Source organism: Patagioenas fasciata, chromosome 3 (genome assembly GCF_037038585.1).
Source record: "Patagioenas fasciata isolate bPatFas1 chromosome 3, bPatFas1.hap1, whole genome shotgun sequence".
NCBI lineage: Eukaryota > Metazoa > Chordata > Aves > Columbiformes > Columbidae > Patagioenas > Patagioenas fasciata.
Genome location: NC_092522.1, coordinates 514,709 through 527,582, shown reverse-complemented (window position 1 = coordinate 527,582; position 12,874 = coordinate 514,709). Strand labels below are relative to the sequence as shown.

The 12,874-nt window shown below is 50.1% G+C and overlaps 1 protein-coding gene across 3 annotated transcripts in view; it reads left to right on the top strand.

The window, feature by feature from the left end:
• The window catches only part of RALGAPA2 (Ral GTPase activating protein catalytic subunit alpha 2), an 87,274-nt gene that overhangs the window by 46,476 nt on the left and 27,924 nt on the right, over positions 1–12,874 (top strand). For all 3 annotated transcript variants that reach the window (XM_065835692.2, XM_065835691.2, XM_071805571.1), the window contains 2 exons: positions 6,184–6,342; positions 10,435–10,562. In XM_065835692.2, coding sequence (XP_065691764.2) covers positions 6,184–6,342; positions 10,435–10,562 — 287 coding nt within the window. The remainder of the gene's footprint in view (positions 1–6,183; positions 6,343–10,434; positions 10,563–12,874) is intronic.

Here is a 12,874-nt window from a genome sequence, read left to right as displayed (position 1 = left end):
TGAGGTTACGGTGCTTGCCAACTGCTGCTTACAGTCAAAGGAGGTTTTAGGTGCCTACCAAATCTTTGCCTTTTTAATTAAGATTGGCAATTTGTCCCGCGTAGGTTGTTAATGTGCGTTAATAGTGCGGCTACAGCCACCCAGCCTACCATGTGAGGCTGTTGTGCTCTGAAAGTTACCTGTATGTCACTGGGTGACGGCGTTTGTTGTCCACTTTCAAGGTAACCTGTGCTTTTCCTCAGAATACAAAGGTGGCATTTCTGATTCCCAGGCCTCAAAACTTGCCCAGCATTTAATAGCAAAGCTGGATCTTTTTTCCTTTTTATTGTAATGCCTGTCATTAGAAAAAAGAAGTCAACAAAATTACACGTTTCTCCTTTATGTGTGCAACTCGTTATCTTCACGTTAGTGGATTTACATGGCTATGGAAAAAACAATGGGAGTATTAGAGGGTAGAGAAGTAGGACCGCGGTGTGTTTTAAGAGGCTGTATAGTCGGTATCACTTCCCCAGGGTAGGACTACTTGTGTTTTTATTGTTCCTGGCCAGTATTTATCCAGCTGCCAGTTAAAAACTCCAGTGGTGAACGCTTCACAGTTTCCCTAGGCAACCTGCTCCTGTGCCCCACTTTTCGTACCATGAGAAAATTTCTTGTGGCATCTGTTTTGCTTCCATCTAAGCCCATTTATTCTTGCCCCTATTCCACACGGATCTGGAGAACAGGTTATTTTGCAGCAGACTTATTTGTGTTTGAGAGCTGCTACGGTGTCTTTCCCCGTTTTATTCTTCGTGCAGGAGTTGTGGTCGTTCAGCCCGACGTGGCGTTGTAAGCCGCGGCTCCGGATGCTGTGTTTGCGGCAGAGGCAGCGCAATAGCGTCTGGCGGTTGAGTAATAGGGGCCTGGGAGAGCAGAGCGCTCGGGCTGACGGGGCTGCCACAGGGGGAAAACCGGGGCTTAATTGCCAGCGGTCTACTTTACTAATTCCCCTAATTCCCACCCACGTTAGAGATTAACACAGACATTGAGAGAGTCTGCTTATTCTATTTAATTGTCTTCCCGATGTTTGCTTTAAGAGAATTCTTTGTGAGAAAGAAAAAGCAAAAGCATTTAGTAGTCGCCAGCCTCCAAGTCTTGAAGTGCTGGGAAACAAGGGCAGCTCGGTACAAATTATCCACAGAAAATACCGCAAAATAATTGCGTTAAGACTTTAAAAAAAAAAACCCTTAAGTCTGCTATAGGAGCGGAACCCCGCGGGGATCAAACCCTGTGTTGTGTGAAGGAAACAAAGCTCCGAGCAGGCGACGGAGCTGGGAGCGGGGACACCAGGTGACTTCAGAGGTCTCTTGACGTGCAGCCTTCCAGGGCTCCTCGCACAGCGGCTGTGTGAGCAAGCCTGTCTTTCTGTGCACGTGAGCGTAGACTTCTTAACAGGTCTCACCAAACGGCGGCAGAGAGCAGCGGGGAGGTGCCGCCAGCAGCACCGTCAGGTTTCTGGTGGTTCTCCCATTCTTTGAAAATGCTGACGGCTGGCCCAGCCTGCCTTCCAAACCCGTTGTTTGAGCGTGAGTGGGTATCCAAACCATTTCATCCCGCTAGAACTCTTAGAGTGTCGGTTTTTGACACGTCTCTCGTGCTGCCTGGCCGCGGGGGCCCATAGCGACACCCGTGAGGGCAAGGACACCGGCGCTCTGCAGCACCATCCCCAGCCCTTGCACGCGCAGAGCACACCTGGCGTGTGCTGGACGAGACACGCGTGCCCTTGAGCAAGAGGAAGATGTCTTCATTTCCCCCGCTTGTCAGGGCTGCCCTTGCAAGTTCTGCAATGCCTGGTCAAGAGTTGTGATCAAACACAACGTTGCTTCTGAGGTTGTGGCAGCTCTCAAGATCCTCACGAGTATTTCAGCGCTTCCACTTGCTCACTGAACAGCTGGTGCACGCTGGGCTTCAATCTTCACCTCGCACTGTTGGGGTGGTATGTCCAGGTCACAGAAGTTGTTTTATGTTTATTACTTCGCTCTGTTAATGCTGCTTGTTCACAGCAGCGTGTGAGGGGGAGGCAGAGTGCGATGTTGCTGTTCGGTACCTGCTCCGTTTAACGTTTGCTGCGATAGAGCTCAGTGTTGCCCATCAGGGTGCAGCGGGGGCCGCAACTCTTTTTCCCTTGCCTTCCCCCTGCTTCCATCAGATAGGGTTGCGTGGATACTATCAGGGATCCGAGGTCCCCCTTATCTCCGAGCACGTCATTTCTGCGGTTCCGGGCTTGTTTTGCCCGCAGCCAGCAGGAAGAATTGAATGCGGCTGGGCGAGCCTGGCTTGCGGCGAGCTGAACAGACGGGCTGACCACCTGCTGGCCGGGGACGCGGTGCAGCAGGCCGTAAATTCTGGGGCTGGGGAATTAAGCAGATGCAGTAATTTCACTTAAAGATGTTATTATGGTTCTTTATTTTTACTGAACACAAGAGGATAAATTCATTTCTGGTATGAACTCGCAAGGATAAGTGCGCTCCCACCGAGGATGAACTCGGCCCCTTGTTTTTGTGCGGTGTGGTTGTAATTGGCAGTTTGTATTCCTTTATCTGACATATATGGTGACATATTGTATTGCTCATCTGCGGAAAAAAAATCAAAACCCCTCCAAATCAGCCTTAGCCCTGGAAGAATCTGTTCTGGTGAGCAGTCAAAATGCAGCTGATAGCTTTTGCTGCTCTGGGGTTCAGCCTCATGGGTTCTCCATTTTTATCTGTCTTGTGGCAAGAATGAAAATCAATGGGAGTAACAGCACCCTACCTTCCTCTGTCTTGTTCCGCCTAAATTGCACCTAACGGTTTGAAAATGAGCCACAGAATTTTGAAGCGATTTATTCCATCTCCTGCATTGTCATAGCAGAACTTTTTCAATTCAGAAATCCGGTTGCAACCCCACACTGAACTCTTGCTCCTTCGCTGCAGAAATTTGTTAGCCGGGGCTAGATTAGATTTTTAGCAGCTAATCTAGCTGCTGTAGGGGTTCGCAAAGTGGGGACAGAGCTGTGCTATTGGATTTGTCCAATTCATTTGACTCCAGGACTATAATTGCACTTATGTCTTACAAGGCTTTTATAGCCTAGGGCTGGCGAGCAGCAGAAAAACAAATTGGCAGTGATACAGTACGAGTGAAAGGGAATGAAAGGCGCACATTATCAGTCTCCAGGCAGCGCTGCTCTGGCAGGAAGTTTCCTGCTTAATTTACAAATAAAACTTAGATTTTCGGATGGGTCCGCTGTCAGGCAGACAATGGGGACGTCAGGCCGGCCGTTCCTCCCGCAGCAGCAGCCGCCGCGCTCCCCGCGAGCAGGAATTCTTGCGCCAAGCAGACGACCGCGCCGGGGCCAGCTGGCCGCTAACGCAATTAGCGGGAGGGCCGGGGAGGAAGGACGGACGCACGGACGGGGTCAGGCGGGCGGTGGGTGCGCGGGGCTGGGACACAGGAGCACGTCCCGCCCGCCAGAGCCGTGTGCCGGCCCGGGGAGCCCGTGTGCCGGCCCGGGGAGCCCGAACAGGCTGTTCCGTGGTGTGCAGGCTGGAAACACACGCATCGGGGAGGAGCAGCCATCCTGGTTTCATGAGCTGCCTTCACCCAAACAGACATCCTTTGAGTCCGCAATAAACATCTGACCGCTCGTGGTTGAGCTGGTCTGGTTTTTAGGTTTGCTTTTTAATGTAGATCTTATTTCCTGGCTGCTTTGGGATTTATTTTCCCCCCACCCCTGTACTGCCGGGGGGGCGCGGTAGGGGACCAGGTCCCAGCGCATCGTCTGTCTCGCTTTGTACCTGTAAGCAACGCTTCCTTGTGTCCGTCCTTGTGCAGCCTGGATTTTCGGGTGAGGGATACAGGAAAACAGCAGCTGGTTTGTTGGCACTGATTATTGCAATGTCTTTTTTCGATGAAATTATCTTTCAAGAACAAATACTTTTGATTAATACTGATTTCATGTATGTAACATGTTACCTTATGAATGCCATGGCGAAGGGTGCGTGACTTGAGAAGGACGCCAGGCAGTAAGTCAAGGTTTCGAGTGGGTTCCTGGCATCGTAGCCACGGTGGGAATTTGTCAGCACACCACGCTTGCAGGACGGTGAGCGCACAGCCAGCTCGTCCCGTCCCAAACACGCGCAGCAAGCCCCGGTTCAGCTCACTTCTCCCTGTTCACTGAGCTCTGTGCTCTTGGGTGCGATACAAGTACAAAGTGCGTTGGGATTCTTTAGTATGAGAAGTGTTTTGTCATTATCAGAACAGTTCCTTGTGATTTAAAGGGGGTCTCTTAAGCAGCATTTGGATGCATTTTTGTGAGTGCTTTTCCAGCTATGGAGCACCCCAAAAGCAGCAGCAGGCCAGGCAGCGCACAGCCCCTGTTCCTCAGGGCGCGTTTGTGCAGCAGAAGAGCTGCAGTCGCCCCGGGGGACGCCCCGTGCTGCTGGGCAGTTGCACCACCTCGCAGAGATCTGGTTCCCTGTGTGTAAATATGGGCTGCTGGAAGCAGAGGTTGCGGAGCCCTGCCGGCGGGGCTTTCTCCGCGCCGTGGCGCCGGTGCTGGGCCTCTGGCTCTCCGTCCCCGCTGGCTCTCCCAGGTCGCGGCAGCTCCCGGCCCGGCGCAGCATGCAGGACATGGAGCCTTGAGCTGGCCCAACATGGGCTTTTCAGGCTAAACCTTACACCTGGCTTTTCATGGCCTCCGAGGTGACCCCGCCGCAGCTGTGCACAGACAGGGAGAGCAGGGCTTGGGGTACACGCAGACCACCGCTTAGTGCTGTGTCTACGTGAGCATCTTCCTGGATGCTGCTTTGTTTTTACTGAACAGTTCAGGAAATACGAGAGAATGCACAGGAATCAGGATGACCATGAGGACAGTGATTTATACTGATTTTTGCGAAGCTCTAGTAATAGTATTTTTAACGTTTCCTTGATTTTATGAGAGACAACGTTTTGCATTGTCTTCAAACAGACCTAAAATGTCTTTTATTCATAGGTGTAAATGAACTGCAGCTCTCTATCTCCTGTTTCATTTAAACTAAGCTGCGAATCTAAGTGACTCAGTGAACAGCATTATTTTGCTGTGCTGGAGTACGAGCTGTAGCGGAGCTGGTGGTTTGAACGTTGGATTCTCACAAGGATTACGTTTTGGCCATGCCCGGTTTGCCCCCCGGTGCGGAGGAGTGGGAGTCTCTGCTTTCCAGGGCGCTCCCCGGCCCTGAGAGGGGGGTCCAGGGCCGTGCTGTGGGCTGGCGGCAGGCACGTTGGGATGATCAGTCCTTACTTAGCAGGGAGAAGCGCTGCCGTCCTTCCCCTCCTTCCCCCGCAGCAGAGCCGTGCTTGGGCTCCTTTGTTTGCTCTGCTGTGCACATTGTTCCAGGGGCTCACACCAAATTGGGGGGGTGGGCTTTTAAGCTTTAAGCAGGACTTAAATTCTCTTTATGCTTCGGGCTGGCGTTCTGCGTGTGGATTAAATTTTAACTTTAAAGCTTACAGTTGAAACTATTGTGCGTAGCTTGTACGTGATTGCCAAATACTTTTTGCCATCTGTTAGGTCGCCTCCCGTTCCCGCAGTAACAAAGCAAACACACGGGCTCTCAGATGCGTTTCGTATACATCGCGTTTAAATTTTATCCATTTTGGTGCAACTCTGCTCCAAATAAAAAGGCAACTCCCGCAGTATTTCCCGTTCTTCCCAGATATTTATGTTTTCAAACAAAACTCCTCTCCGGAGCCAGCGGGAGATATTTGCGGTGTAATAAACTCAGCAATAGCGCTTCGTGATTGAAAGTTTCTCGGCGTCCCGAGTCAAGGCGTTTCGTGTTTCTGTGACAGCCACCTTAGTTCGGCCGGAATAGGATGTTGTGGTGGTTAATGCGTTGCTCTAGTAATTCAGATTTCCATCTCGAATTATTGTAGGTAATGTACATTTACATATCGTGCTAATGGCTAGTTTGATAATTACTTAATTAAGCCATCAGACAACAATGCGTTCTGAAGGCAGCAGATTATTTAGCCGATCTTTTCATGAGCAACTGGAGAAAAACAATATTTTAACTTTTTCCGTAATGAAATATTTCTACTGTTGAGCATTGTAATTCAATTTGTAAGCCGTGACCCCTCATAAACTGTTGTTATCACTCTGATTAATAAAGAGCCAATTTGCTGTTGCAGCTCCGTCACTTGGGAAATGATGAGGTTCACATCGTCTGGTCTGAGCACACCAGGAACTACCGCAGAGGCATTATTCCCACCGATTTTGGAGACGTCCTAATTGTTATTTATCCCATGAAGAACCACATGTTTTTCATAGAGATAATGAAGAAACCGGAGGTACGTTTTGGCTGCTTTGTTGCATCTGTCATATGGGTGATGTGGGTGACCAAGGTTTTGTTGCTTACATGGAGCTCGGTGGTTTAGAGCTTGGGGTTTTTGTTGCAGGAACTGTAGTGTGTTGGTCTCGGTCTCAAGGTATGCTGAGCAGTGGGCTTGTGTTTTAAAACTAGAATTATTGGTAGCCGTGGAAATGGCTCCTACTTCAGTTTATATTCATGCTTAGCGCTTAAGGAAATATTTCCAAATTCTCAGGAGTTATTGTACAAATAACAATGTTTAAAATCATTGTGAATTTCCGATGTGAGGCAATGAAAGCAAAATAATACAGGTTTAAGTTCCTTATCTGCTACGAATTCACCCCACACGGCTTTGTTAGTGTTGTCCATAGGGTGCTGTGCGTAACCTCTCATGTTTTTGGGCCATCATCACAAGCGTGCTCTGGGGTGGTGTAGGCAGTGTGTCCTTACATCAAACTGAGTATTTGACACGTAGTTCTCTGTTTAAATCATTGTTGCACAACCACGTTTTAGGCTTATTTTGGGAATAATGATTTTGTTTTTCCTTTGCCAAATATCAGGGGTGCGTGCGTGTACGTCTGCGCATATGTATAGAGAAGGCTACTTAAATGCTTGTCTGTTACGTTATAGATGCAAAAATGCATATGAAATATAGTTCCTGAAAGTAATCGGAGTGGCAAATAGCGTTTCCCCTGGAGGAGGGACGGGGACGGTGTTTGTCCGGGGAGCAGCGGGCGGTGCAGAAATGCACGCCGCAGAGGGCAGACGTCCCCGCCGCGCACGGGCCGGGCTGGGGGGCGCAGCTTGGATCCGTTAACAACCAGCGGTTTGCCAGCGCACGTTTCCAACTCGCAGATTTGTTATATATGGAAGCGTCGAGGGTTTTCACCCTGTGCTTGATTTCCGAGCACTGCGATTCACCTCTGGGAATGCTGGCGTTTACCGTTCCAGCGGGAAAATCGGGATTTGGCGTTACGGACCTGCTTGGAAATTGTGCGAACCAGTGGAGAAAAGCTATGTCATCTTACATATCAGTCAAAAATACCCGGCGGGCAGCAAGAATAATAGCTAGCTGGAAATTTAGTGTTATCCCTCCGTTTAAAGTACAAACCATTACAATGTAATAAAATTAATCCAGACATTTCCAGGGCAAGTGTGGCTGACCTTTTGTTCACCAGCCACTGACCCCAGGGTGAATGAAAGAGCCTCGCGGAGAGAAATGGCTGTTGTTTGGCTTGGGTCCCTGGTATTTAAATTGCATTCCCTAATCAAATGAAAAGGCTGTCCTCTCTATCAGGTTACAGAATCCATGGCAACATTTGGCCTTTTATATACATAATGTTAGCCTTTTTGTTTGCGTCTAAGTAGAGACACCTGGAGCAATGTTAACATTAACCGATTTAGCATTAATAGCTTCATTATATAAGAATTTCTGATCAGATAGCTGTTACTTTTGTTATATTGCTTCAGCTTGTATTGTTTTCATTTTTTATCTCCCTGCTTGGCAACCGGGCAATGATTTGCAAATTTTTTTTGTCTTGATTAATTAAGCAATATAATTATCAGGAACCGTGATGCAGTCTTTGCTCCACAAAGCTTCTGGGGGAAGACAATAGTAAGTCTGTTAGCGTGAATGCATTCCACGCGTCACAGATGCATGAGGATATTCCGAACAATGAGGGGAAAAGCTGCCTGCGAGAGAGGACAAAGCATGCCAGGCAGACTCGACACACTGCACATACCGCCAGGGACACGCTGCGGCTTCCCTGGGACACAGATGCCTCGTTAGATTGCGGCTAGTCAGCAGAGATTAATTCTCAGCCATTTGGTACAATAATTTACCCATTCCGCACTCTTTTAACTAGCCCCGCTTGCTGGAGAGGGGACGGCTTTGTGCTCAAAGGGTTGATTTGACCTCGCCTACTTTTACTGCGCGCAACAGAAATCATTATTTTTTTCTTAGAAATTGTAATGAAGCAGGTGTTTGCAACGGGCTGAATATTAATTTTTGTTTCATGCGTAACTTGCACTGACATTTGGAGAACACAAGGAAGGGGATATTTCCCTTTACTCTTTTGTTCCGTTGGGTTTTAATTGATTCCTGTCAAAGCATCCCGTATTTTTTGCAGCCGCTCGAGCCCCATTTTGCTCCGGCGTGTTTAATCCCGGCTCCGGGCGGCGCGAGGAGGGAGCGCTCCCCGCGCTCCGCGGCTCCCCGCGCTCCGCAGCTCCCCGCGCTCTGCTGCTCCCCGCTCGTTAGTGGGGCCCGTACAGCTGGGAGCTGACGACCTGCGGCCCCGCTGACTCTGCCCACCCCAGCGTGGCCGGCAGCTCTGCCGGGGAATCCGCAACCCGGGCTGCGGCTCCGGGAGCCGCGGGAACACGAGAGCCGGCCCCGCGCTGCCCGAGCTCCTTGTTCTGTGCGCCAGCGGGTGCTGACCTCGCACGGGGAAAAACGCCTGCTTTTTGAGAAAGCGTGTGCCCGGGACACAGGCCTGGGAGTAATCTGTTGCATTGTTAAGCTTGAGAAAAACCCGACCAAACCAAGACGTCGCTGCAGAGCGCGGGCGGCGCTGGGGACGCGCTCGCTCTCCGGGCTGGGCTGGAGGGGGCTGCCTGTGCCAGGGAACGGGAGCTGCCATACGGGACGGACGTTCCTGGGGTCCGACTGTCAACCCTTCAGATGAAACTCTTGTTAAACTTCTTGTTTTCAGTGTCAGATTGGAGATATTTTTTATAAATTTGCTGGAAAGTGCCCACACTTCGTTGTTTGGTTGGTTTTATTTTTTAATGTGAGCATGTATATATGTGTATATATTTATATACGCACATATATAAGATGTATCGGATATACACACCTTGTCTACATATAAATATCTAAATTCTGTGTTAAGAAAATGTGCCACAGTCTCTAGACTCCAGCTGGCTTTGACTTCAAATATCCGCTGCTTGTATGTCGGTCTAATTGTAATACTAGTAGGCACTTAATCTCCTTATTTGCAATTATATAAGAATACATATTTCCATTTTATTCCTCCTTTTGATGATACTCAATAAAGAGTATGTGCTGCACGTTTCACCTGGAAATGTAATCGCTTCAAGAGGAGCAACTTGATGCTCTAGAACATTGTCACCTTGGTGGCATAGGTTGTTCTTCCTGTCACCCGCGTTTCCAGCTGCCTCACTAGTAATGCCAGCATGAAAAAGAAAGAAGGCAGAAGCACTAATCTATTGTTTGAGGAGCAGGAAATCATCTTAAGTAAAGGAATGACAAAATAACTGTGTGAAAAGACAGCTGTCATTTGCAGATGTTATATTAAAACCAAATTTCTGCTGTAATTCATTGCCACTTCTAATTAGTGGAATTCCCTAGGTGCAGGGGATTTATATTATTCCCTTTGTCCGTTTATTGAATGACTGTCACAGTCACCCACAAGCAGTTGAAGAAGAATAATAGAGGGTATTTATTTGTGTGATAGGCCTCTGTACAGATGGAAGAAAAATCTATAGCTTAAATATCAATAATCGCTGCCAGCTTCTGTTCAGGGGGTTGTCGGCGTTTGGGGTTCTTCCATGGTGAAAGGGAGGGGAGCTTGGCTGCTTGCAAGCGCTACAGTTTGTTCCCTTTAGGCGTGAGGGGCTCCACACTCTCCTCTCCGCGCTGCCGTGTCCCTGTGGCCGGCAGCTGCGGTCGGTGGCACGGAGGGGACGGCGTGCCCTGGGCAGCCCCCGCGTCCCTGTCCCGCGGGGCTCGCGGAGCTGTCCCCACTGACCTCCCCTGCTTGGAGCACCTCCATTAGTAAGTTTTGTTTCCTTCCTTGAAGCCCATGGAAGGAGTTTAGAGAGGATTGTCTAAAACAAACACTTCTTTGCAATAACTCCTGCCCGCGTCGGGTTCAGCCGGGGAGTCAGGGTCTCCTCTTGGGACGCAGGACAGAAAACGGCTCTTAATATCCGCTCAAATTGGAATATCAGTGTCAAATTCACAGAAGTTGCTCCCGTGCTCTGCACCATCCCTTCGTCTTCCACCGCCTCGCCTTTACATGCCTTGTTTGTGCTTTGGGGCCCGCAGGTGCCGTTTTTTGGCCCGCTCTTCAATGGAGCCATCGTGACGGCGATGCTGCTGCCCAGCCTCATCTGCGCCACCTGCATCAACGCCAGCAGAGCCGTCAAGTCACTCATCCCGCTCTACCAGAGCTTGTATCCTTTCGGGCCGCGGGGCCCCGCTTCCAGCGTAAGAGTAAGGTAAGGTAAGCTGGGCTCTGAACCCTGCCCTTCGCTGTGGCTGCGAGAGGCCGAAGCTTTCTTCACGTCAAACTCAACGTTTTCGGTTGTTCAGTTGTGTTGAACATATCCAGCGCGTTAAGAATAAGATCATAACATCACAAGTGTTCTCACCAGCAGCTTCAGACGGGCTCGCTGGTGGTGGGCTTGGACCTAACACTGCTGCTTCGAACTGTGAGTAATGGTGACGCTCGGTTTTCTTAGCGCTATAGAAGTTGTCTGCGGTGTACGTTAGGCTAACGCACAGAGCTCGGTGTGTGCTGAACTTATTCAGAGAAGCAGGCTCATGACCTTGGCTTGGGCTCATGGCGTTAGTCACACAGACGGGGTTTGGCCTCAGGTGCGCGTTTCACCCCCTGAATTCCAGTTTCGTTCCAGCCACGTCTGAATTTGGGTGTTTTCAGAACACGTTTCCTGACAGGTGCTGGAAGGTAACTGGGGGGGTGCTTCTCTGTCACAGGAGTTGTAGCACAGGCTTCTTTATTCTTGCACGATAGACGGACTAACAGCATCATTACAGGTTTGCACTTATTCTGGGATTTTCTCATAATGCCATAATTATGCTAGAAACACTTTATAGCTTGTTTTGTCCATCATATCTCTTGCCTCGGGACCAGCGCTCACTGCGCTTCGTTCTCTTTGGGGAGCTTTTGATTGGAGTGTTTTTCTAACCATACGACTTTGAGCAAGAGTTTGCGAATGAAGTGTTTTGATCTTTGAAAGAACATTGATTAATTGGTTTGAGATGCACATTTTTAAAGAACAAAATATCCTCAAGATACTGTGTGGTTTTTTTTTATAGGCTAGGTTTTATTCGGTATGCTTTGCAAAAGTTGTCAGAAGCTAAAAGTAGTGTTATGGTTGAGTAAATGTGTATTTCATTGATTTCATAGCGTACCCATTCTAAAACAAAGGCAGTTGGTGGTTGTGTAAGCAGTTGAGGGCGAACCCGTGGCAGCACCTAACACATGATTCAAAACTTGCCAGGTTTTCCACTTTTGTTTCACGAGAGCAATCTAGCTAATTACTAAAATTCTTCTACGCAGAATTTAGCTTAATCCATCTGCCGCTGTAGGCGACGCGCAGCGATAAAATAGCAGTGCGGTAAAGCTAACGTAAGCAGCGGTTACAAGAGCGAGGAGCTGCCCCGCGCCGCTGTCGCTCCCCTCGCTCCGTTCGAGCGCTCCCATCCCATCCGGTCCCGCCGCCGGTGTCCCCAGCCCGCTCGCTCGCGGGTCCCCCGTCCCCAGGGAGACGCCACAGCGCAGATACGGCAGCACGTGCCGCTGCTCAGCATATGTCGGAGGTCTCGCTGAAACGGCATCTGGCCCCAGATTCTTTTCTTCCTTTTTTTTTGTGCCTGCTTTTGCACTGGCGATATCTGTAGTGAATCGACTGCTGCTTGTCTGTTTGATGGATGAGGGCGGGTTGGGAAACTCCTGAAACCGGGGGAAGATTGTGTGGTGGGAAGATCCCATCAGCATGACAGTGGGGCTGTCCATAGCGCTTACTGTACAGAATAAAACACTTGTAGGCGTACTAAAATTCTTAATGAGCCAGAAATCGGCAGGTGGCTGTACAGATGTGTGCAGGTGGCGTGTGACCCACCTGGTGCAGGGACATCCACCGTGCAGTGACACCACCATGCAGGGACACCACCGTGCGTTCCCAGAGCTTGGTGTTGCTGTTTGCCTGTGTCCAAAGTCAGCGTCTGTAAGAGAAGGGTGAGGAGCCAAAATGTTCCTGACTCAGGTGTGGTTAGAACTTGACCTGGTGTCGCAGTTCCGTGGCGATGGGACACGGTGTCTGCGCTGCTGGAGCAGCGGCAGAGCCCTGGCAGTGGTGGCATCCCCACTCCCAGGGACACAGAGCCCTGGCAGGGGTGACATTCCCCACTCCAAGGGACACAGAGCCCTGGCAGGGGTGACATTCCCCACTCCAAGGGACACAGAGCCCTGGCAGGGGTGACATCCCCAACCCAGGGGACGTGGAGCATGGCAGGGGTGATGTCCCCACTCCAATGGATGTGGAGCGTGACAGGGGTGACGTCCCCACTCCAAGGGACACAGAGCCCTGGCAGGGGTGGGATCCCCAACCCAGGGGACGTGGAGCATGGCAGGGGTGACATCCCCACTCCAAGAGATGTGGAGCGTGACGGGGTGATGTCCCCACTCTGAGGGACACAGAGCCCTGGCAGGGGTGACGTCCCCACTCTGAGGGACACAGAG